This window comes from Mangifera indica, chromosome 10, assembly GCF_011075055.1.
Source record: "Mangifera indica cultivar Alphonso chromosome 10, CATAS_Mindica_2.1, whole genome shotgun sequence".
Lineage (NCBI taxonomy): Eukaryota > Viridiplantae > Streptophyta > Magnoliopsida > Sapindales > Anacardiaceae > Mangifera > Mangifera indica.
The window spans coordinates 14,603,970-14,627,543 of NC_058146.1; the positions used below are offsets into that span (position 1 = coordinate 14,603,970).

The 23,574-nt window shown below is 31.4% G+C and overlaps 2 protein-coding genes and 1 long non-coding RNA gene across 7 annotated transcripts; all 3 read left to right on the forward strand.

Moving 5' to 3' along the window:
• Positions 1-626: 626 nt before the first annotated feature.
• Positions 627-6,701, forward strand: LOC123227594 (vacuolar protein sorting-associated protein 2 homolog 2-like). Its single transcript, XM_044652650.1, has 11 exons — positions 627-773; positions 2,097-2,141; positions 3,388-3,422; positions 3,511-3,561; positions 4,394-4,498; positions 4,581-4,652; positions 5,020-5,091; positions 5,865-5,945; positions 6,059-6,094; positions 6,211-6,290; positions 6,426-6,701. Exons 1-11 carry the CDS (start codon positions 719-721, stop codon positions 6,484-6,486), a joined length of 693 nt encoding a protein of 230 aa, XP_044508585.1. The 5' UTR covers positions 627-718; the 3' UTR covers positions 6,487-6,701.
• A 2,448-nt stretch (positions 6,702-9,149) lies between these two features.
• LOC123227596 lies at positions 9,150-12,485 on the forward strand. Its single transcript, XR_006504547.1, has 2 exons — positions 9,150-9,324; positions 12,131-12,485. It is a non-coding gene; the product is annotated as an uncharacterized LOC123227596 (long non-coding RNA).
• A 587-nt stretch (positions 12,486-13,072) lies between these two features.
• LOC123227593 (protein SENSITIVITY TO RED LIGHT REDUCED 1-like) lies at positions 13,073-17,982 on the forward strand. 5 transcript variants are annotated; one of them, XR_006504544.1, is made up of 5 exons: positions 13,073-13,280; positions 13,989-14,819; positions 15,949-16,092; positions 17,256-17,466; positions 17,563-17,982. XR_006504544.1 is itself a non-coding variant. In XM_044652647.1 (3 exons), exons 2-3 carry the CDS (start codon positions 14,042-14,044, stop codon positions 15,759-15,761), a joined length of 831 nt encoding a protein of 276 aa, XP_044508582.1. In that variant the 5' UTR covers positions 13,073-13,280; positions 13,989-14,041; the 3' UTR covers positions 15,762-15,926. The 5 variants fall into 5 exon arrangements, 2 of the variants coding, with proteins under 2 accessions (XP_044508582.1, XP_044508584.1); XR_006504545.1 differs by lacking the exons at positions 17,256-17,466; positions 17,563-17,982 and adding an exon at positions 16,729-17,107; XR_006504546.1 differs by lacking the exons at positions 17,256-17,466; positions 17,563-17,982 and adding an exon at positions 16,779-17,105.
• Positions 17,983-23,574: the final 5,592 nt, after the last annotated feature.

Genomic DNA, 23,574 nt, shown 5'->3' on the forward strand with positions numbered 1-23,574 from the left:
TAACATAAAACCCCTCAATCAATTCAACGAAAACAACCAAAAATCGAAACATTTTAAACATTGTTCAAACCGTAAACCCTAAAATTTCAAACCCAAAATTCTCAATCAAATCTCAATAATATCAGCAATAACTTGATCCAAAAAAGATTATGGGAGATATACTAACCTTATTTGTTATTTGCGGTTGCCGGAACGAAAGAAAATCGGCGCAAATGACGTTCGCCGTGGGATTGCCGTGGGAGGTGGAAAGCTTTGGAATTTTCTATCGCTTGTACAGTGAAAATTTGCTGACTTTATATATGGGGGCAGTTCCGTCATTTCACAAAATCTGGGTATTTTTGCTTAAATCTAAATTTTTTGGGCAATTTTCTTTGACCCCTTTAATTTTGTCTATTTTTAATAATTTCCCTAAAAATTAATACAGTGGGAAATCAACTGGAATTGGATCGAGTGAGTGGTGGGGGCGGTGAGAGGTATTATTTAATAAAACTAGGGGTATTTAGGTAAATACAAAAACTATAACGGCTAGTTAGACCAATACCGTTGAATACGCGTGTAAAACAACAGTAGGGCAGATCACGCTCCCCGAAATATTATTACTTCTTTCTTCGTTTGGCTTTTTGAAAAACCGGACACTCTTCGTATCTCACTTCACACACCTTCTCTCCGGCCTGCATTACTTGACATTGCTTTGCAGGGAAGTTAGCGTTTTGGAAAGATGAAGATCTTGAAGAAAACCATCAACATTTTCAGGAAGAAAACCTCTCCTAAAGGTAACTTGTTTTTTTTCTTCTTTTCTATCTTTCTCTCGTTCATTCTTTGATGAACAAAGCTTTCTTGCAGTCCCAAGTATTCTTTGCCGTTGTGGGTTTTCTTTATTTTTCCTCCCCAAAACTTTAGATCGTCTTTCTACGTGGGCATTTGATCCCCCGGTACCGTTATCGGGGGTACCCATATTATCTGAAAGTTTACTCTTATGCTGTTTGGCTTCAATAAGTAACAAGTTTACGGTCCAGAATGCTTTAGCATTGTGAGACAATCTATGTTTCCTTCCCCGTAAAGTTACCTGGAGACTAGATAACCTTGGATCATCATCGTCTGGTGGGGGACATTGAGTCTCCTCGGATTCTTTGAAGCTTCAATTTTAATAAGTTTCACTCCAAAAAGTTTCTTCTTTCTGAGACACTTTATGCTTTCTTCCCGGTAACGTGAGGTTAGCTAAGATTAGATAATGGTCCAATGGCAGTATTTCATCCCCCTCATGGGAATTTACCCTAGTAATTGATAGTGCTCTCTTCATCTCTACCTGATTCTCTTACACTTGAAGATTTAAAAATGTTTCACTTTTTAAAGTTTCAAGGTTTGGCCCTCACAACTTTCCATTTAGCTCTTACGGGAATAATGTCTTCTCTATTTGCAACTTGGGTTTCACTCTTAAAGTTTATGCACTGTTTTTCAAAGGTAAAAGGGGCTCATCCTTCATTGCTGGGCTGGTTAAGTTACTGGTCCTATACAACTCTTGTGCTCCATTCCGAATCCTTTTAGAGATTTGAATTCCTTGTGACTGTTCCTACAATGTAAATGATAGTTTCTGAGGGATTTGCTATGTTGCTGACTTAGTAACATTGCTTGGTCAGCAATAGCCATTCCATTAAGTATCCAAATGGTTAGATCTGGCCAGAATGTTACCAAGCCAGCATTATAATCTTACCCATTGCTTGCACAGGAGATCCATGGGAGACCAGTAACATTAGCTCAGCTAAACAGCTGTACAATGTGAAATCATACTATCTTGTCAGACTAGTTAAACATGTACGATAACAACTAACAAAATTCAATTTTAGAAGTATAATGCTAATTGTTAAATTTTACCAAAATAATGGAGTCCCAATGACCTGGCTGGAGCTTCTTTCAGCCACACAATTTCTTTCTTTTAATTTTTGCTTGCGAGAATCTATGGCCTTTTAATTTTTATTGTTAATATTTTCTTCACATTTGTGCTATAATTTTTCAATGCTCTGTTTCTTAATAAAGTAGCTAATTGACATTAAGGTTTTGATTTTAAAATTTTCTTGTTTGTTGATGTGTTTGTTTAGAGGCTTTAAGGGAGAGCAAGAGGGACATGGCCACTGCAACGAGAGGTATGTATATTTTTCTTACCCTCTTTTTTTTTTTTATCAGTTAGTATTGTATGTTGCTTTGTCCTGGGGAGACTTCAAAAATAAGTTGAATCTGAAATTGAGACATTGAATTTTTTTTTATCTGCTAGAGTTTCATATGGAACATAACAGGATGTAGGCATCCTGTTCTTAACATATTTCACATCAAAATGCATACTGTCTTACCTGTGCTTGATGTTGAATCCATAATAAAGGAATGGATAAGTTCGTAAGAATACATAATAAATGAAGAAAAGTGTATTTGTGAAAATGAACTACCCACCATGTGCAAACTGTAAGAGACAGTGAACTATCAACAGGCCATTCTTGAGCGCAAGGACCTGCTGTAGTCGATAAATAACACAGAAGATCACTTATTATAGGTGTATAACATCAAAGCACAAGGGTCACACTACTAGATTTAGTAGATGCCCTTAATGACTTGTTGACGTAAGAGTAATCCTGAATCAAATGAGTCTAGACACATGTTCTGAAATATTTGAGTTTTATGATGTTTCAATTTGGATTTGTTACATAGTGAAAGAATATTTATGCTTCTTCATTGAAATGTAAAATAAGTACAACAGCATCTTGTTCAGGAAATTTATCTAGCGTTTCAAATCATGTTTGTTCTTTGAGGTGTAAGACTTACTAGATATCTTTTTAAGAGAGGGCGAGAGTACGTTTTCATTATCTTAGTTTTGTGTGATGGATCTATTGTTAAATTGATTAGATTTCTTGAGGGGTTAGTTCCATTTCTTTTATTAAAGTCCTGATGAAATTTCCAGAATTACATGTTTCTAGAGCAAATAATAAGACCTTTGCAATGAGGAAAGCTAAGCTTGTAACATTTAAAGAACTGGTAAAATAACATAATGTTTTATATTGATGTTCAATGTTAAGTGTTATTAATGTCATTGAATCTCTTTTTGGGGAGTAATATTACCCTTTCTATAGATGAAGCAACACGATAAGAAAATTGGTTTTTAAATGGTTTGGAGTTTTGAATATATGAGAAAAGGTCCTAACATGAAAGTTCACCACTTATTTATTTAGTAATTGCCAAAATAGTTTTTTGCCCTTATCTTTACCCTGCTGGCCAGCCAAAGAAGGTGGCTGGTAAACCACCAGGCTGAACTCGTAGGGGCTAACAAAAGTTCACCATTTTCTTCTTTCTTTCCACAGACAACCTTTTATTTCCTTTTTTACATGATGTCTCATTTTGTAGGAATTGAGCGTGAGATTGCCTCTCTTCAACTGGAGGTATGGTTCTGCCTCAGAGTTTTAAATTTCAATGCAAATTTCAGTTACATTTCTTTTCCAAAGTTTCACTCTGGTATTCCTTTTGTAGGAGAAAAAATTGGTTGCAGAGATCAAGAAGACAGCCAAAACTGGAAATGAGGCAAGTTTGCTTTTTCGTAAGATAGTTTTCAGATGTTATTCTGACATATAGATATAGGCTGGCATCTAATCAAGATATATGGTCAAGCGATGAGTCGAAGTTTAACTGACCTGCTTATGAGAAGTGCCTTTGTTAGCTTGAGTTATCATGGTGATATATTGTGAGGTATTTTTAGGTGAAAAATTGTGAGTATTTTTTCCACTAAAAACATTATGTTGTCACAACATGCTGATTCACAATCAGGAATGCTGCACAAAAGGTGGACAGGAGTCCTAGCATTATTTATCACATTATATGATTAACTTCTAATTTCATTTTTTGATTTCAGATATAATTGGGGTTATTATGTTCTTAATAACACACCAGAATTTGTACATGATTGCTAAAAAATCAGTTAATATGCTCTTTCTGGAGCACTTACTTAAAGTTATTAGAAGCTCAGTCACAAAATGTGATTATTAAATAATTGGGATAAGGAATATAGAACATCTGTCTGACACTTCGTTGATTGCCTTGTCCCTGCGCCCAACTTATATGTTGACAGAAGAAGTACTTTGAGAACTTTCATCACTGAAAACTGAGTTACCTAAGCCAGTGGGTTTGTCAGATGAAAATTGAATGTAAGATAATATGACCAAATTATGTAGGATCTCTCCAGTAGAGATGGCCAGTCATTGCAGTATTTCAGATGTGGTGATTTTGATTGTGGACTTATCCATAAGACCATCTTAATTGTTGGCTCACAAATCTTAGCCTGATTTTTAAAGTTAGTTGATATATTTTTGAACTGCTTGATTTTTAGTTTGCTTATTACCTATGAGTGTTTATCTAGGCTGCCACAAGAATATTAGCTCGTCAACTTGTTCGGCTACGCCAACAAATAACTAATTTGCAGGGGAGTCGTGCCCAGATTAGAGGAGTGGCAACTCATACTCAGGTTGTTTCTACAAGCCAAATTTAGTAAGATGTAAAATAAAAAATTGTCTGGTATATTAAATGATTGGTGTGTTCATTCATAGGCTCTATATGCTAGTACTTCAATTTCTACTGGTATGAAAGGTGCAACTAAGGCAATGGTAGCAATGAACAAGGTATGCTTTTTAACTCTAGCATTAGCTGATAGTTATTCTTTTGTTATTGTCATTTTCCACTCAGAACATACAAAAAATATTTTCATTTACATCAAAATCTATATTTTTATAAATAGCAGGTGATTCCAGTTCCTTGCAAGGAATTAACAAAATGGTGAAAAATATGAAATGTTAAAGATGATTTAGATGATATTTAGCCCTAATTCTTTGGCATGCGTGTTTATAGACTAAAGTATTTTAATAGAACTCAAGTGCAATATTTTTATTTTTCATTTAGCTTCCATTGCTTGTTTCAAAAGGTTGCCGTAGGCAATGTTTGTTTTTGGCTGAAGTAGTATAGTTATGTAATCTGTCTTCTTTTTCTCAGCAAATGGAACCAACAAAGCAAGCTAAAGTGATAAAAGAATTCCAGAAGCAGTCAGCACAAATGGACATGACGGTAATTTTTCATGTTTTCCTGTAGTATTTTCTTTTGTTCATATTTTCACAATTTTAGTTGTATCATTATTACCATAGTACTTTTTAGAAATTAATCTCCTAGATAAACCTTCTAGGGAAATCTTCAAATCAAATCTTACTTAAATCCTGAGCTTAAAAAGGGGTAGAGATTTGGATGGATAATTAAGTTGTGATGGGATGTGGGTTGTATCTGCTGCTCAAAATGACCTGCACTGTCATTTTCTTTAGCTTGTGAAACCTGATATATACTAATGAGATTAGTTAATTTCACAGTTTTAGACCAACCAGTGTAGGAGTAAAATGGGTGAGGCACTGGCATCTAGAACTTCTTCCCATTTGGCTCTTTTGAAATTAACCCCACCCACCTCAAAAAATATTTCTAATCTAAATTTAAATCTATTTCTTAAAATGAGACTTGATATCCTCTGCAAAATAACATTGTGAGATATGTAGAGTTGCAACTGAGTATAAAACTCATCCACCGAGTACCTCTCACATGTTCATACTTCTGAAATGCCAAATCTCTTTACTAATCTGTGAGAGCAACTTCTAACAATCTCCAGAACTCTTTCATTGCCATACAGTTCTTTAAAACCATTTTCTGAGGGAATAAGGTGTTAATGAAATAACTGGATGCTTCCTTGCATCTCAACAAATTTGCCATGCCTTGTCAATTAGTGCTGTAGAGTCTCTTTCTTTTTCACCCTACAATGTGTGTTTTGCATTTTATAACTCACATTTATTTCTTTACAGATTGAGATGATGTCAGAGTCTATTGATGAGACATTAGACAAAGATGAGGCTGAAGAGGAGACAGAGGAGCTCACAAACCAGGTGATTATCTGCATCATTATTTTCATTCTCTTTGTAGTTTCCTCTTTTATTTCTGGCATAATCTGCTAGCCTTGCATGGTTTATAATTTTCTGTGTTCATTGTTCATTTGTAGGTTCTTGATGAGATTGGTGTGGATATCGCATCTCAGGTTGGTTGGTTTGAGATTGTTTGAAAAACATGAATGCTGCATCAAGAATTTTTGTTTTCATAAATTTGCAGCATTATAACAATAATTTTTATGATTTTGTTTTTCCATTTTAACAGTTATCTTCAGCTCCAAAAGGCCGGATTGCATCAAGGAATGCTCATAACGTTGTTACAGCTGCTCCTAAAACTACAACTAGGTATCTACCTCCTTCTGGGTTCGTTGGTTTATATAATAATCATTGAATTTATGCTACACGAATCTGCAGTTTCCTTTTCTTTTTCCCTTTACCAGAAGTTTGTTTCTCTGACAATAGTTATCATCAAATATGCAGTTCCGAATCTACTGATGTTGAGGATCTCGAAAAGAGGTTGGCCTCTCTTCGCCGCATCTGATCTGGAATGCGTAGCATTCAACCCTGTTCAAACCTTCCTTTCCATGTAAATTTTCTAAAATATATAATGGATTTGATGAAGTAAGCTGGTCTTGTGTTCCTATATATCTATTCTAGTCACTGCTGAAGCTACAGAACTCATTCAAATCTTTTTTCTTGTTTGTGGATCTCTTCTGAAATCAAACAGTTGCTATGGTCTTGTGGTTATGGATTTATGATCCTTATGGAGTTACTAGTAGAATATGGTTATTAGTATTTAAGGTGTATTGAAAATTAGCATATGATACACATATCGTATGATACAATACCTATTATTAATATAGATTAGTTGGTCTTTTTAGCTAACTGATGATATGACAAGGTGAATTTAAGAAATTTTAAAATTTTAGGGGTGCATAATGATTTATGATTATTTTAAAAATAATAAAATTATGTGTATCTATTTTGAGTACACAAATAGGTGAGTAAATGACTTGTTTGGAATTGAAATCTTTAGGTGTTCTATTGGCTTCTACCTAGGATTGAAAGTAATAGGATATCAAATTTAATACGGTATAATGAGTGTATTGTATTATATAATATTTATTATTAGTACGTATCAATATATTTTTAAAAGAAGTATCAAATGACAAAGAGTAGTTAATAAATTTTAAAATTTTAACAGTATTATAATATTTTTTAAAATAATAATATGATAATTATAATTTTTATTATTATTAAAAAAACTTATCTTAGGATGTTTGGAATTGGAACTAACAGATGCTCATTTGTTGGTTTTGATTTCTAATTGGAACCAAAAATAATAAGGTATTGAAAATTAGTATAATCTGGTAAATATATTGTATGATATAATATTTGTTATTGATTTGGATCAATATACTTTTTAAAAAAAGTGATAAAGGTGTATGTAAGAAATTTTAAAATTTTGAAAATGTTTATAATATTTTTAAAGATGATTAGAATTTTTTATTTTTTTAAATTATCTTATATCTGATAATTGTGAGCAACTTATCTATTTAAAATAGGAATGGTCAAACACCCATGTCTCAGTTTCATTTGTATTGTGTTGTTGTTAGGGATGGCAACAGGGAGAGGTGAGGAGGGGATATCAATCCCGGTCCCTGTCTCCGTTGGGGATATCAATTCTCATCCCCAACCCGTTGCCGCTAGAAAGATGAAAATGATTCTCTGTCCCCTCCCCGTAAAAAAAAATCCCCTCCCTGTCTCTGCGGGAAAAAATCTTCTTCCCGTATCCGCAAAAAAAATATATTCTTTTTACCTTGTAAATACAATATAAATATATTAAATAACAAAATTAAGCAAAATTAAAATTAATCTACTATTTCAAATATTATAAATATAATATATTAACTCCTTTAATATATACAACAAAAACCTAAATAAATTTGAAAAACATAAATAATTTAAAACTATAAAAATATATTAGTATTTTAAATAAATATATTAATATAAAGGGACGGGGATAGGGGCGAGGAGGGGAAGGGTCGGAGCGGGGAGGGGACACATGTATCCCCATCCCCGGCCCATCCCGGATTGCAGGGATTTTTTTCATCCTCGTCTCCGCCCCTTTTCTCTTTTTTATTGGAGAATCCCCTCTTCGTTAGGGTCGGAGCCCCTAAAGTCGGGTCCAAATTATCATTCTTAGTTGTTGTCATGTGATTGCATAATGCCAAATAAAATTTAGTTTGAAATCGAACTGATATCCAAACCAAAAACAGACCCTAAAGGTAGGGTTTGAATTATTCTGAACAGAATTTTAGATTTAGTTTCTGATTCTAATTTTAGCATTTACAAACAAATAATGACCTATTTTCAAATTAAATGAATAATACAAAAATTAGGCCAAAGAATTATTTTTTACTTAAGTTTTAATATAAAAATAAATACATATTTAGCAAATTTTGAAAAACTCAAAGTCTTACTTATAGACTAACTATTATTAAAAAAAATTTTTAAAGCTAAAAATAAAATCATTATTTTATCAATAATATTAAAAAATATATAATTTTATTTCATTTTTTTTTTTAATTTTGAAAACTCATATTTCACCCTCACTTTAATTTTGAAAAATAATTTTTCCCTCTTTAAACCCCTAGGGTTTGTTGCAAAATTCAATGACAACAATAATGGCCGCCACCATCTCCACCTTTAGCTCAACAGAGGAGGGAGATGACTAACGACTTCAACGGAGATGAAGAACTTCATCTCCATCAATGAAAAAGAGACGGAGATGAATCTGTCTTGTCTCTCGTCTCTGTCTCTTCGTCGACGGAGACAAAGAGACAAGACAAATTCATCTTTGTCATATGTTATCGGTTGTCTCTTCTCTCTACCAACTAAAAATGGAGACAGTGGCGGTAACTGTTCCCATTGTTGGAGTTTGCAATGAATTTGGAAAGAAAATTTACTTTTTAAATTTGAGGTTAGGGGTGAATTGCAAGTTTTCAAACTCCAAGTAAGAAAATAAGATAAAATTATATATTTTTTAATATTATTAATAAAATAATAATTTTAATAATAATTGATTCATGAATAAGATTTTAAGTTTTTCAAACTTTCTTAACGTGGTTTTAGATTTTTTAAGCACATCAAAACTAGACTTTGGCCTAAAAATTAAAATAATTTTAAGAAATACTGTTCAGCCCACTACTGAAAAACCTTAAATTCCCTAAATTTGTTTCCTTCTCTTCAGCCGAACACAAAAACTTCAGTCTATTGGAAAATTCAATCGACGATTGTCTCTGTTTTTCAGTGGACGATAGTCTCCGTTGCTCTTTCCAGTCAACTACACAGTCTCCGTTTTTGACATTCTCTCTCGGTAAGATTCAGAACTCTTTCTTCTCTCCACACATTTGTTTCATATTTTGGCACCAGATAGATAAATAAATAAATACTTCACTTCCACTGATAAATTCGGTAATGAATTTATTGTTAGTAATATGTGGATCAAAACCGATTCAATCATCATTGCTGCACGTCAATTTTGTGGGTTGACGAAGCATGTGGAATTGGGGTAGGAGATTGTTGAAATTTCGGAAGAATCAATGACTGATTGTCAGAAATAAAATTGGGGGCATCATTGTAATATTAATTTTAAAATTCGATTCAAAACTAGGTGATGGATTGGTTCAAACCAGGTTGGTTTCAGTTCAAATTTTTCACCAAACCGAGAATTCTGTTTGGTTGACGAATCCGTAAAATCATTTTTGTACACCCCTATACGTGACCAGCAATCTAATCGTAGTATAAAGGGAAAATAATATTTTAAAAATCAGATCGGTGATTAAATCGGTTATTTTATAGATTTATGATTCGATTGAAAATCAATCAGTTCAACTTATTATCAAATTATAATGAATAGATTTTATTTAAAAATTTGTAAAAAAATAAAATCAATTAAGATACCTAAACTTATGATGATTAAAATATTTTCTTTTTAAGGAGTGACGATTATTCACATGATTTTAATGAAATAATTAGGTGAAAAAAATGTCTCCATTTTATGATATAGAAAAAAAAAATTCTGCAAATCCATTGTCTATGGAAAACATTTTAATAGATATGAGATATTTTTTTTTTCATTTTGTTTTTGAACTTATATTTTTCTTATAGGCTTTTAAAAATTCATACAATTTAATCTCAAATAATCAAATTATTCAAAATAATTAAAATTTTTAAAAATACCCTAAATTTTAGTGAAATCCAGTTTTACTAGTTTTGATCGATTCATGTGATTCACCTATTTTGATTGGGTTTGATTGAGTTAATAAGTGAATCACTTTTTAATGTTAATCGAATCAAACTTAGAGCTGGTTTCTAGTTTAATCAATTGAATCAATCAATTTGATCCTGTTTTCAAAACAGTGAGAGAATGCAAAAGAACAGTTTTATTTTCTTTTGTAGTTTTTATTGCATATTGAGTGGTATGAAGAATGTTAATTGTTCTGTTTTTTTTTTTTTTTTTATAATCGGAACTTGGTTTGGATTAGTCAGGGGAGTAAATTTATAGTGATTAGATCCATCAATGAAGGTTCAACCCTAAGTTTTGACTTTTAAAAATTTTAATATTTTACCAATTTTGTTAAGTTTTAATAATGTTAATTGTTTTTGGCAAGCTAACCAGCATGATATTTACCAAGTGATAGAAGAAGCAGTCAGCATCTTCATACACGCCTAATCCACCAAATTCTTATAGGCAAAACTTACCTGACAATGGAATTTTTGTTTGTGTGGCATAAAAATGAAAACCCAGAATTATATAAACAGAAACGTTGAAACGTATTTTTTCAAAAACAAACCTTGGGTGATGGACAATGAACCTTATTTTAATAATAAAAGAAAAATGATTGATTATCCCATCTCATTCTCCTTAGCTCCTTACCGAAAGTAGAACTTCTTTGTTTACAACGAAATAATGGACGCTATTTCCTTTACTTTGAGATCCAAAGTTATTTAAAAAGATAAAATAAAAAGAAAAATTATTCTCATAGAGAATGCCGTTGCTCTCTCTTGAGACTCAAATTTTGCTCTTTTAACCAACAATGCAAGCTCAGTGCTATTAATTAGTAGAAAGCACCGGATATGAAGATTGAAGAAAAATTCTTGGCCAAAAGACTCATTCCCACCCAAGATTTAGTTTATTGTCAAACTTTCATCTTTTAAGTTTTAAAAATCTAAATATTCATTCGTCATCCAATTTTTGTTAAAATTTATTATTAGTTACAATTTTATAAGGGTAAAAACGTTATTGGATTAATAATATTAAAAAAAACTAAAATTTTATTCCTTTTTTTCCTCTTAGTTTTGAAAATTGATAATTTTCTCTTGGATCTCATATTTTCCAGTTTTAAAAAATGACATTTTCCTTCCAGCTCTAGGGTTTTATACTTTTTCAAGTTTCTCTTTTGTAGTTGCCCCATAAACTTTTTGACACTTTCGTTTCACCCCCCATTTCTAGGGTTTCAGTGTTTCAACTCTAAGGAATCCGACCGCCAACCAATTTTATCCGTCGGCCCACTATCTTTGTCATCTCTTCTCTGAATCCAATCGAATCATCAGGTGATTACCATGAATCATCTATTTGCAACCTCTCTTCCTTGTGAATGAAAATTCATTAATTTTGTCTATTTGTCATTTGGTTTCGTTCAAAATCTAGGAATAAGGAAAACGACGAACGAAGGATGACAATGGATGAAACCTAATCTCTCAACCCTAACGATGGTTCATCCCGATTCGAAACCCACTTGTGGGTTTTTTTTTAAACAAAACCCAATTGCTATTTTTCAATGACGGGCGAAATCGATACCGAATCAAGAATGAGAGAGAGCAATGACGAGAGGGAGAGAGATTGGGTTGAAGAAGGTAACCGAAGATAGTTCTAATGACCCATAAATGTAGGAAAGAAAAATAATCCATGGGGAGAAATGTAACTTTTCAAAATTTAGCTAAAGAAAAATTGTGAGTTTTTAAAACTAAGGTGAAGAAATAAAATAAAATTTTATTTTTTAAATTTTTTTAATTAAATGACAATTATACATTTAATACTAATAAATTTTATTAATTTTAACTGTTAATAAATGTGTATTTAGATTTTCAAAACTTAACACAGTTTAATAATGGACCAGATGTTAGGTGGGAGTACGTCCTGCGGCAAAAAATTTTCACATAAACCAACAGGCAAAAAACAAAGGAAAGGAAAACAGGTATTGATGTAGATTGAAAATGGATAGGAAGAATAATGTACAAGATTCGCCGAGACTTCAAACCGCTAGAGAGGAGAGGAGTTGAGACGCTGATCCGAAGTTAAAGACGAAGAGGAGTAAGGTCCGTATGGTACATTATTGGAAATTGGTAATATTGCAGATGCTATATTCTTTTACATATGAAACACGTTTCATATTGCCTTAAAATCATTGAAACGACCCCAAAACATTTTGTATCGGTTTTCGAAACGCCATGGTACATTTTTGTTGCTTCCTAGATTTTTGCTATTACATTCTCTTATTTTTAGTAGGTTGTGCATCATTAACATCTCAAAAAACAAAAATTAGGGTTATGCATAAAACACAAAAGTTGATTGTTCCCACAATTGATAATTAAAGGAATAACATAGAGGAAATACTATTAGATAAAGATATTGGGCTCGTTTGAATTGAATTTGTTTTTGAATTCAAGTAAATTCTATTCCAATATAATCTTTTTGACAAGTATTTTGACCGCCTAGTGCTTAGTAACAAATTCTTCGGTTTACATAGTTTCATATGGATATTTAAAAATATCAGGAGTGCTTATAATGCGTACGATGAAAAGCCTCTACAAAAAAGGGTTTTTGATATATTATTAATATTTTTGACCTTATTATCATAATTATCAATATTTTATGACGCACGATACATATCTTGTGATACGTTTTGATACAAGTGGAAAATAATTGTATTATAAAGTAAATATATTTTAACATGGTACACGATACAGAATATTATGTTTTTAATACACAACTTAACTCTTATGAGTATTATGAACTCAAAACGGGAGGAATGAGAAATATCTGATGGCAGGGGGGTTACTTTGCTTTCCGAAAACCATGGGGGCCTAAAAGCCCGCGATGAAACAGGGTTTTGATACTGTTAAAAAACGACGTCGTGTTTGTTCCGAACAGATCGATTCCTACAAAATTTCACTCTCATGGTTCAATTCAATTCTTAACGCTGGTGGCTGCGGCGAATGTATTGGTGGCGCACGCTTCAATCTCTGCTGTAGTGATTTTATTTAAAGGTACTTTTTCTATGACTTCATTTCAGTCTTGCTTGTTGATTGCTTTCACTTCCTTGGTGTTAATTATGGATTTTCTTTTTGATACATGTTGAATCCTTATACAAATTTTAAGTTGAATTAATTTTCGATGTATAATTTCTTGTTTCACTATAGTATTCTTTGTCTAATATTGTTTTTCCTCTCTGTTATTTCTTTAATTATCAAATTGTGGAACAATCAGTTTTCGTGTTTTATTTGATCCGTAGCTGATCACGTTTTAGAACGATAATTTTTTGTCTCTGTTACTAATTAGCCGATAACATTTTTAGGACAATAATTTGTGTGTTTTGGGATAATGTTGTATGGATTAATGTCATGTTATCTTATAATTTTATGATGTACAACCCTATCTTTTTGTTTTGGGATGTTTATGATGCACAACCTACTGAAAATAAGAAAATGCAGTTGCGAAAATTCCTTTTCGGGTAAGTTTTGCCCCACATGAAGCATAATTCTAGGATAGCCGAATTCGTTGTCAGATGAGTTTCGACCCACATGAAAGCCTTTACAAGCTGTTACTAACTCTTGGAAAGAGTGTCAGTAGATTAGGCGTGTGTGAAGATGCTGACCACTTTTTCAATTGGAAATTATCATACTGATTTGCTGCATTTGCATATTTGATATTTTCATGTCATTTACATTTGTAATTTACCTTGTCTTTAATTTTAGGGAAGAGAAGTTAGAATTAATCGTAAAAGAGAAGGGGGAATCCTTGTTTCCTGATGGCTGCTTCTTCAAAGGGTCTCATCCCTGAAACTCAAACTCAGAATGAAGATTGGACCATTGTTTTACCTCGTCGTGGCAAGCAAAGAAGAAATTTACCTAGAATTATAACTCCTGAAGAACAACAGAAACCATGGTGCCCAACGGAAATTGAATCTGATCCTCATAGAGTATCAAAGTTATTACAAAGGATGCAGAACTGCATCAAAAAAACGGAGAGCTCTCACTTCTATCAAAATTTTGTTAATCAAATACAAAGTCCAGATGTCTTGAGTTGCTTTTATAGTATTTTGGGTTCTGAGTTGAAGATGCAAATGGTGATTTATGGTATTGGCAGCATTGAATTGTATGAACCCCCTCGATTGCAGCTTAGCCTTGCGATCTTGATGAAAAGAAAGTTCAGTTGGATTGGCGACATAGAGGTGTTTGATCCAATTCTTTCTGCAACAGAAGCTCGGGTTTTCGAAGCCCTTGGTTGTTCTGTCCTGTCAGTTAACGAACAAGGCCGCCGATGTGCTATAAAGCCAACACTTTTCTTCATGCCACACTGTGAAGCAGAGTTGTATAACAATCTTTTGCAGGCAAATTGGGGAGCAATGTTAAAACGCATTGTAGTGTTTGGAAACAGCTTTGAGATGTACCACCAGCATGTCTCAGAGTTTAAGAGCTCAACTATTGTCAATACAGCTAAGAACGTTTTAGCTGTTCGAAGATTCACAAATGAATTTAGCATTGATATTATTTCAGATGATTATTTTGCAGCGTTTCATGATTCAGGTTGGCATTTCTTCAACCCTGATCTTGGAATTGAACTGCAGTTAACATAAATTTGATGAAAATGGATTCAGTGTATTCTTTATTATATGTCTTAATGGAAATGATTCTATGGTATGTTTTTCTGTATGCTGAAAAGATCGAATCAGTATTCTTATATTTTTTCATATTTATGAGAAGTCTATTTATTTATATATATGATGTGTGTGTGCTGAATATTGTGGGTTGATTAATGCCTCTATCCCAGTCATTTGATACAAGATTCTTAAAGCAGTATTAGTGTCATTCTAAAGCAAGTTAGCGGAAATAATTCATTTCAATCAATGGATGGAAGAAAAAATGTCCATTTCAACATGTTTGATAATCAGGAAAAACAACCTTAATTCCAATAGAAGTTAGTTGAACCAAATCGTTAAAGGGTACATGAGTCTTTTCAACTCTTTTTCAATTTGTGCCGTGTATGGTTGGTTGTTTGGTGATTGCTATTGGAGGTAGAAGTCACTGCACAACCAGGACTGTGGTATTGTATTTTTGTTATATACACTCTACATGTTTATGAATCAGCCTATTTCATGTTTTGAATAAAAGAAGGTGAAGCTTCACTTAGAGTTTTATATTCTTTTACGGCAGAATCACCATTAAGAGACTTCTCTCTTGCATGAATTCTGTGTTTCCTGAAAGCATTGAATAGTGTTCCTTAATTCCAATTTATGTTTGTCGAACCAAATGGTTAAAGGGTACATGAGTCTTTTCAACTCTTTTTCAATTTGTGCTGTGTATGGTTGATGTTTGGTGATTGCTATTGGAGTTTGTGCACAACCAACCTATTCATACCCAAATAGAGAGAGCGCCTAGTGCTTAGTAACAAATTCTTCAGTTTATGTGGTTTCAGTTGGATATTTGGAAATATCAAGAGTGCTAATATGTCTGATGAAAAGCCTATAAAAATGGTTTTTGATGGATTATTAATATTTCTGGCGCCATGACGAACTCAAAAAGGGTGGAACGAAGAATTGGTGACGGCAGGAGGGTTTTATCTTGTTTTATGAAAATCATGGGGGCTTAATATCGCTACAAAGATATAAGGTTTTAATTAGTGTAAACAAAATGACGGTGTATTTATTCCAAACAGATCGCTTCCTACAAAGTTTCACTCTCATGGTTCAATTCAATTCTTAAAAATGGTGGCTGTGGTGGCTGTTCTTGGCAGTGCTTCATTTCCAGTGGCGGCTGTGGCGGAGGCTTCAATCTCTTCTGTTGTGATTTTATTTTGAAGGTAATTTTTCAATGACTTTGTCACTTCATTTCAGTCTTGCTTGTTGATTGCTTTAGCTACCTTGGCGTTAATTATGGATTTTCTTTTTGATTCATGTTGAATCCTAATACAAATTTTTAGTTGAATTAATTTTCAATGTATAATTTCATGTTTTACAGTAGTATTCTTTGTCTAATTGTTTTTCCTCTCTGTTATTCCTTTAATTATCAAATTGTGGAACAATCAATTTTCGTGTTTTATTTTATCCATAGCTGATCACATTTTAGAGCGATAATTATTTTTTGTCTCTGTTACTAGTTAGCCGATAACATTTTTAGAAGAATATTTTTTGTGTTTTGGGATAATATTTTATAGATTAATGTCATGTTATGTTATAATTTTATGATGCACAAGTGCTGAGTAGTGTAGACTAGTAAGGGAAAATGATGAGAATATTGACTGCAGAGTGTTAAGAATGTTAATTGTTGTTGAATTTGAAGAATTTTTCTTTTGTTGCTAAGTATAAAGCAGAATGTTGTTGGCTTTATAGTACTGCAGAGTGTTGTTAGTTTGTCTGAGTATAATGTTGCTTGTGGAGCTAATAGTTGACTACAGTTTTCATTTGGTAATGTTCTTAAGTGTGTGTATTACATATAGGATTGCACAAGGAAAGTTGTTTATAAACTATGCACTGCCATTACGTATAGGATTGCAGAAGGAAAGTTGTCTCAACTCAACATCAAGAGTTTGCTATACCTGATTTTCAATTACATTAAAGGCAAAACTCCTGAGGAGATTCACAAAACATTCAACATTATGCAACTCTATCCTTTGTCTTTCTTTGGATTCAACATTATATAACTCTGTCTTTTGTTTTTCTTTCTTTGGACATGTGTTAACTTAAACTTGCTAAGTGTTAAACAATGGTTATTTAATTGATGTTTTGTTACCTATTGTATTGTCTTTTTGAATCGTGTTATTTATGTTAACAAAGTATTTCTTTTATATAAATAATACATGTTTATGCATCATTTCTTTTGCCCTTTATATTTAAAAGTAAATGATTTTTAATAAATTTAAACCGTAATTCAAATCGTGTTTTTTTAGTTTAGTTTGGTTTTGTTTGAAATCTAAAATGGTTTGGTTTATACTGAAATTTTTCCAAATTTTTTTTTTTTTTATAGTTTGGTTTGAAAAAAGTTCTTAAACCACACCTCTACCTCCAACAACAAAGCATTAAGGTTTTACAATCATAATCTCTAGTTTATTACAATGGTGAGAAAACGAGAAAGAATGCAAAACTCTCAGCCTTTTCTTTTTGTTGACGATGGCAACTTGATGGCTTCTTCGAAGAAACGATCCAAACTTTCCAAACACCACCAAAAGGAAGATAAAGTTAGTATTTGAAGTTAAATTTATAGAATTTGATTTTTTTTTTTAAATTTTTATTATCTGTGCACTCATAGCTAACTTTTGTGGTTTACTGTAAAGATGATTTCCTCTGGAATTAGTTCCAAGATTTTGAAGGAAGCGCTGATTCGGCAGGAGGAGGTTCTTGAAGAGGCTGAAGAGTCTAATAACAATGCCTTTGTTTTCTCCAAAGACGACTGGAGTTAGCATTGAGTTGAAGAAGAAGAAGAGAATATTGATGATTTTGGTGGTTTCTGTGAGACTCAAAGTCAATTGGGCAATCATGAGGTCTGTGATACGTTGTCTGTACTTCTATATCTCAAATTGGGAAATTTTATCCGGTGAAAAAATGAAACCTGTTATAAGAAAAACAAGGCTTGCATTTTGGAATTTGTAACTGTTTGAATTGTAATGTAGGATGTGACTTGTAAAATATTGTAAATATGGTATTTGGTACAACAAGTACTATTCTATCTTTTTAATTGGAAAATTTTGGGCTAATTTTCTGTAATCCATTTTATCCTTTTTTTTTTTTTTTGGTGGAAAACTACTGAGTTAGTTTTCCCTTTTGTTCTTCATGTATGAACGGAAGAGATTGATAAGAAAGATGAGTGATTACTGGAGACATTCTTATCAGAGGATACTGGCCCGCAACTTACAATTGCTGGCCTCATCATCAAGAAGATCAAAGAAAACGATGCAAACCTGGCTTCAGGTTTTTAATTTCTTTATCATCTGAGGATCATGTTGGCCAATTTTTTAATATAGTTTTTGGCTTCTTTTCAATAATTGTTTGTGTTGGAATTTGTAGAAACTCGCCCCTTGCCCAAGTTGGATGAATCCTTCATAAATTTGTAAGAAAGGTAAAGTAACTATTGAAAAATACAACTTTCCTCTTATTTAAGAAACTGTAGATTGTTACTATTTTGTTATAGATTTAGTTTCAATTTTATTATTTAGTTTATTTTTCCTTATTTTGTTTCTTGTTTTCTGATAACAAAGTTTGTCAAATTAGTTCTTAGTTTCTATTCCTTACTCTATTATCATATATAAACCGAGATTATTTCTAAAAAATAATAAAATTAATTTATAATTCAACTTTTATTGGTAACTATCCATACTTTACACATTTGGTTTAAGTTCATTATGTATTAGTCCTTTCTGGAAAAATTGAATGGTTCGTAAGAGACTTTTTTTCTTCTTTGAGTTCCTCTGTCTCCTAAAGTTATCTATGAGTTTTTAGAATATGAGAGGGATGTATTAATAATTTATTTTTTAATATAATAACGAAATATGGCATGAACAAATGTGGGAGGATGTCTTGTACCTTACTCAATCTGAAAAATGGTCTCCTAATGCTGTGTTTCAAGCCACACGAATCTTTGCTCGACACTTTTACAAACTTGTTTTGCTTCCTCAGATTAGAGATGATATCCAGAAGAATAAGAAGGTCCATTTTGCTCTATAGCATTGAAAAAATCACTGTATAAACCTGCTGCATTCAAAAAGGGAATATTGTTCCCTTTGTGTAAGGTATACATCTTCAAATATGTCACCTTAAGTCACATTGACAAAGGCTCTTTGGCCACAAGAATTTATCAATCAGATGGTAATTTGATTTTGCAAATCATAACTATGCTCTAAGCTATTTTTTTTTAATCTTCATTTCATATTCAGTCTGAGACATGTTACCTCAGTGAAGCCGTCATCATCTGGAGTGTTACTGAAAATGTTTGCATTCCTATGCCTCTTTCAAGGTGTGTGTTGTACTACTAGGTCTTCTAAACACTTGGGCATTGTCGGAAAAAAAAAGAAAGGATTAGATCTAGTGGATGTGTGGATGGTTTTACTTTAGGGAATTTGATATGTTTCCCATGTATGGTAATTAAAAATGTCAGTGAAAGGTGGTCAAGAGAATTACTGATGCCTGCCAAAAACTCAACTTGATATTAGATACTTATGAATGATGCTAGTTTTTAAATTTTGAAAGTTGGTATAGAAATTTATATTCTTTGTAATTCTAGCAATAAAATTCATGTGAATTGAATCATAAGCCAATTTTTTCTACATGAACACACATTCCACATTTGAGCTTTTGATAGTTTTCAGTATGAATGGGTTTTTCATATGATACATTTCATTTTCCCCGGTCATATTCAAAAACTGTATTCCTTGACTTCTCTTACCAAGACCCATTTCTGTGATCAATAAAACAATTGAGGAAGACAGGTTTGATATTCCAGATGTACCTATTGAGGAGTATTGAATATCAACTACCCACTGATGAGGTGAGTGCTCGGTATGTCGTTGGTTATATGTAATTGATAGACTTTCATTTTAATAACTGTATTATTTATTTCTGGGTTTGCTTGGATACCAATTTTATGTGAAAAATTAGAAGCTTTAGGATTGCTCTATTTCCGGTCACAGAAGCAGTTTTTGTTCTTGAATAGGCAAACTCTTTTGGTGTACATTTCCCGAATACCTTTATGAACGAGCCCAAATTTAAATGTGTCTTTATTTTAATTCTTGTGAAGACTTCTTCAAGAATGTAGACTGGCAAGGGTGTGGATGTGCCATTATCTTCCCATGACCGCTACGTGCTTGCCATCTGTTTTTTAAATTCTGTGTAAACACCCTTGTGTTCTTAAGCTAGTTATATTTTCACTTGCTGGTGCTGTTCTCCACAACTGAAATTCTTTGAAGAGAACTGTAGATATCATTGTTTGAGGTACTGCAGTGTTGTTCTTAATTTTATGAAGGATTTTCAAAAGAGCCAAGAAACTTATTATATTCATCTGAGTGTTGTTGCCACTAGAAGAGTTTAGATGTAGTCGGGATCAGTGACGGACCCTAGGGGGGTTTAAGAAGGTCAACTGACCCTTTTGGATTTTAAATATTTGTAGTTATCCCTCTTGGGTACGAAAAATGAGAATTTTAATACAATTTTAGATTTGAAAAATTATTAATTTAACATATTAAAAATATTAAAATTATCCTTAAAATTTCTGGGTCTGCATTGATCGTGATAGATGTCTTATTCTTCTACAAGGAATGTTGTCGATTCATATGCCATTATTATGTTGCGAAGTATACATGTAGACTTAGAATATCCATTGTATTTGTGTGAGACATTTTGTAGTTTACAGTCTTTCATTACACTTACAAGAACATGTTTTTTTCATATTAGTTTTTATCGATATGTTTTTATAAAAGTTGTTGTAAGGGGATATCCATGAGATTCTTTATGCATATACACATATAATGTTATATCACAGTTATGTTATTCACATAGTCAGAGTACCTAATATTTGTTTTAACCTAGTTCGATTTATATAGAGAAAATGGGTTTAAAAAAAAATATTTTCACCGTAGTTTTTATATGTATTACATATAAAAAATTATCGGAGTTTAAGATTAAGAGATGCATCTTAGATGATTGAGAAAATTAGCATGCATTGTCATCAGATTTATGGACTGAAGGTATTTATAGGATAATTAACTATAAATTCATCGAAGTTCAGAGTTTACTCCTAGTGACGAAGTTCAGGTGGAATATGTTGATGTCACTTGTTAATATGCAACCAATTTTTTTGCACAATTTCATTAGAAAAGAATTTGGATTCAACAAGTTTAATCCAAATTATTTTTTACTTAAATATTTTTTAACTTAAATAATTTTGTATATAATTATTGTAAAATATTTTTAATATTATTTATTATATTAATTAAAAGTAAAGTATTTTTATTTTAAAAAATTAAAAAATAAGAATAAAATAATAAAAAATTTAGATTATTTTGATTTAAGTAATAAAAAATAAATTATTCAATCAAATAAAATTTAAAATATCTTATTTATGATAATCAAATCATATATGATATCTTGTATAAAAAATTTGATTTTTCATATTATATAACGTATATCGTATTATAAAAAAAAAAAAAAAAAAAAATATATATATATATATATATATATATATATATATATATATAATAAAAATAATAAAATTTAAAAATCACATCATTATGTTAAAAATATTACAATCAACTTTTAAATTTTAAATTTTTTTACATATATCACTACCTTGTTATTATTTAGGAAAAATGGATATAATAATATATATTTAAAAAAATAGACATTATTTTTCTTATTAATAACCCTTATAAGTTATAATTAATATAAGGGAAATTATAATAAATGGCCAAAATTAAAGGGGTCTAAGCGAAATTGTTCAAAATAATCAGGTTAAAACAAAAATGCCCAACTTTTATAAAATGACCAAACTGCCCCTCTATATAAACAAAGAAAATTTTCTTCTTTCCCACAGTAATCTTCCACGTTTTTCACTGTGCAAATTCAAAGAAAATTTGCGCTCCACAGTCATCCCACAGTCGAAGAAATTTTCGGTGATTTTTGTGCTTTTCGACGACTGAAAATGGCAAAGAAAGTTAGTATATCTTCCCTAATCTTATTTGAATCAAATTATTGTTCATATTATTGAGATTTGAGTGAGATTTTGCGGTTTAAAACTTTAGGATTTCAATTTTGAACAATACTTAAAATGTTTTGATTCTTGGTTGTTTTTGTTGAATTTGTTGAGAGGTTTTATGTTATAGCCTATGTAGATTTGATATGTGTTGAAATTGAAGGTCGAAACGACAAATTTTTGGTCTAAAAATGCGTTCGAAGTGATCGATAATCTGACCGTGGGAACAGTGTATCCCACGGTCAGGACGAATTCTCCCACAGTCAAGAGGGATTGATTATGGGTTAGGGGTTAAGTAGCGTTTTCAAAACATTAGGGAGCTAGCTGAGACTAGTTAGTCCACAACGGGTGTTTTTGAAATTTGCCATGTGACAGTGGGTTGATGCCTTGAATACCGTGGGTTGGGGGGAAAATTTAGCATCGCAGTTGTATTTTCACTATATCGAATAGATCACGAGTGCATATTTAGTTAGCTTATTGTTTATTTATCGTTCTTCATATGTTCTTATATATATATTTATTGTATGTGCGTATGTGTATGATGTACTTTATCTATCATTATATATGAATATCCTTTTGATTTCATTTTTTAAATAATCTTGTCACGGAAATAATGATATATGATTTGAGTGATGTTACTATCAAATATAAGACGAAATAAAGAAATACTCAAACAACTAATTCGAACAAATATGAAATGAAAAAATTATTCACACTAAAATTATTATATTAAAAAACTCTTCATATTTTTTTAATATTTAATTTAAGCTCCTATAATTATTTAACAATTTATGTAACACCCTCGTATGTTATCTTGTATCAAAATACATCTATTTGTTCTTAACATTCCATTTAAAACATTTTTACAATGTTTATTATCAAAATACCTCTTATGTGTTTCTAATATTTCATTTAACCCTTATAATTATCTAATAATTTTTTAACAACCTTTTCTGTTACCTTGTATCAAAATGTATCATTTATCTATCTATCTATTATTAACATTTCATTTAAAGTTTTTTTATTATGTTTAATATCAAAATGCCTCATATATTTTTTATTATTTTTTTAACCCCACGTACTTATCTAATATTTCATTTAATACCCTCATATGTTTCCTATTATCAAAATATATTTATTCATTCTTAACATGTTTCTAAATCCTTCATAAATTATGAAATATCAAAATACACCCATTTTTTCTTAACATTTCATTTAACCCCCTATAATTATCTAACATTTCATTTAATGCCATTTTATGATCTCTTGTATCAAAAAACATCTATCCATTCTTAATCTATTATTTAAATCTTTCATGTATTATATAATTTTAAAATACCCCTTATATTTTTTTAATATTATTTTTTACCCCATATAATTACCTAACATTGCATTTATCACCCTTGTATGTTGTTTCATATCAAAATACATCTATCTATTTCTAAAATTTCATTTATAATGCTCTTACAATGTTTAATATAAAAAATGCCCTCATATTTTTATAACATTTCATTTGACCCCTCATAATTATCTAACACTATATTTAACACCCTTGTATGTTGTCTTGTATCAAAATATATTTATCTATTCTTAACATGTTATTTAA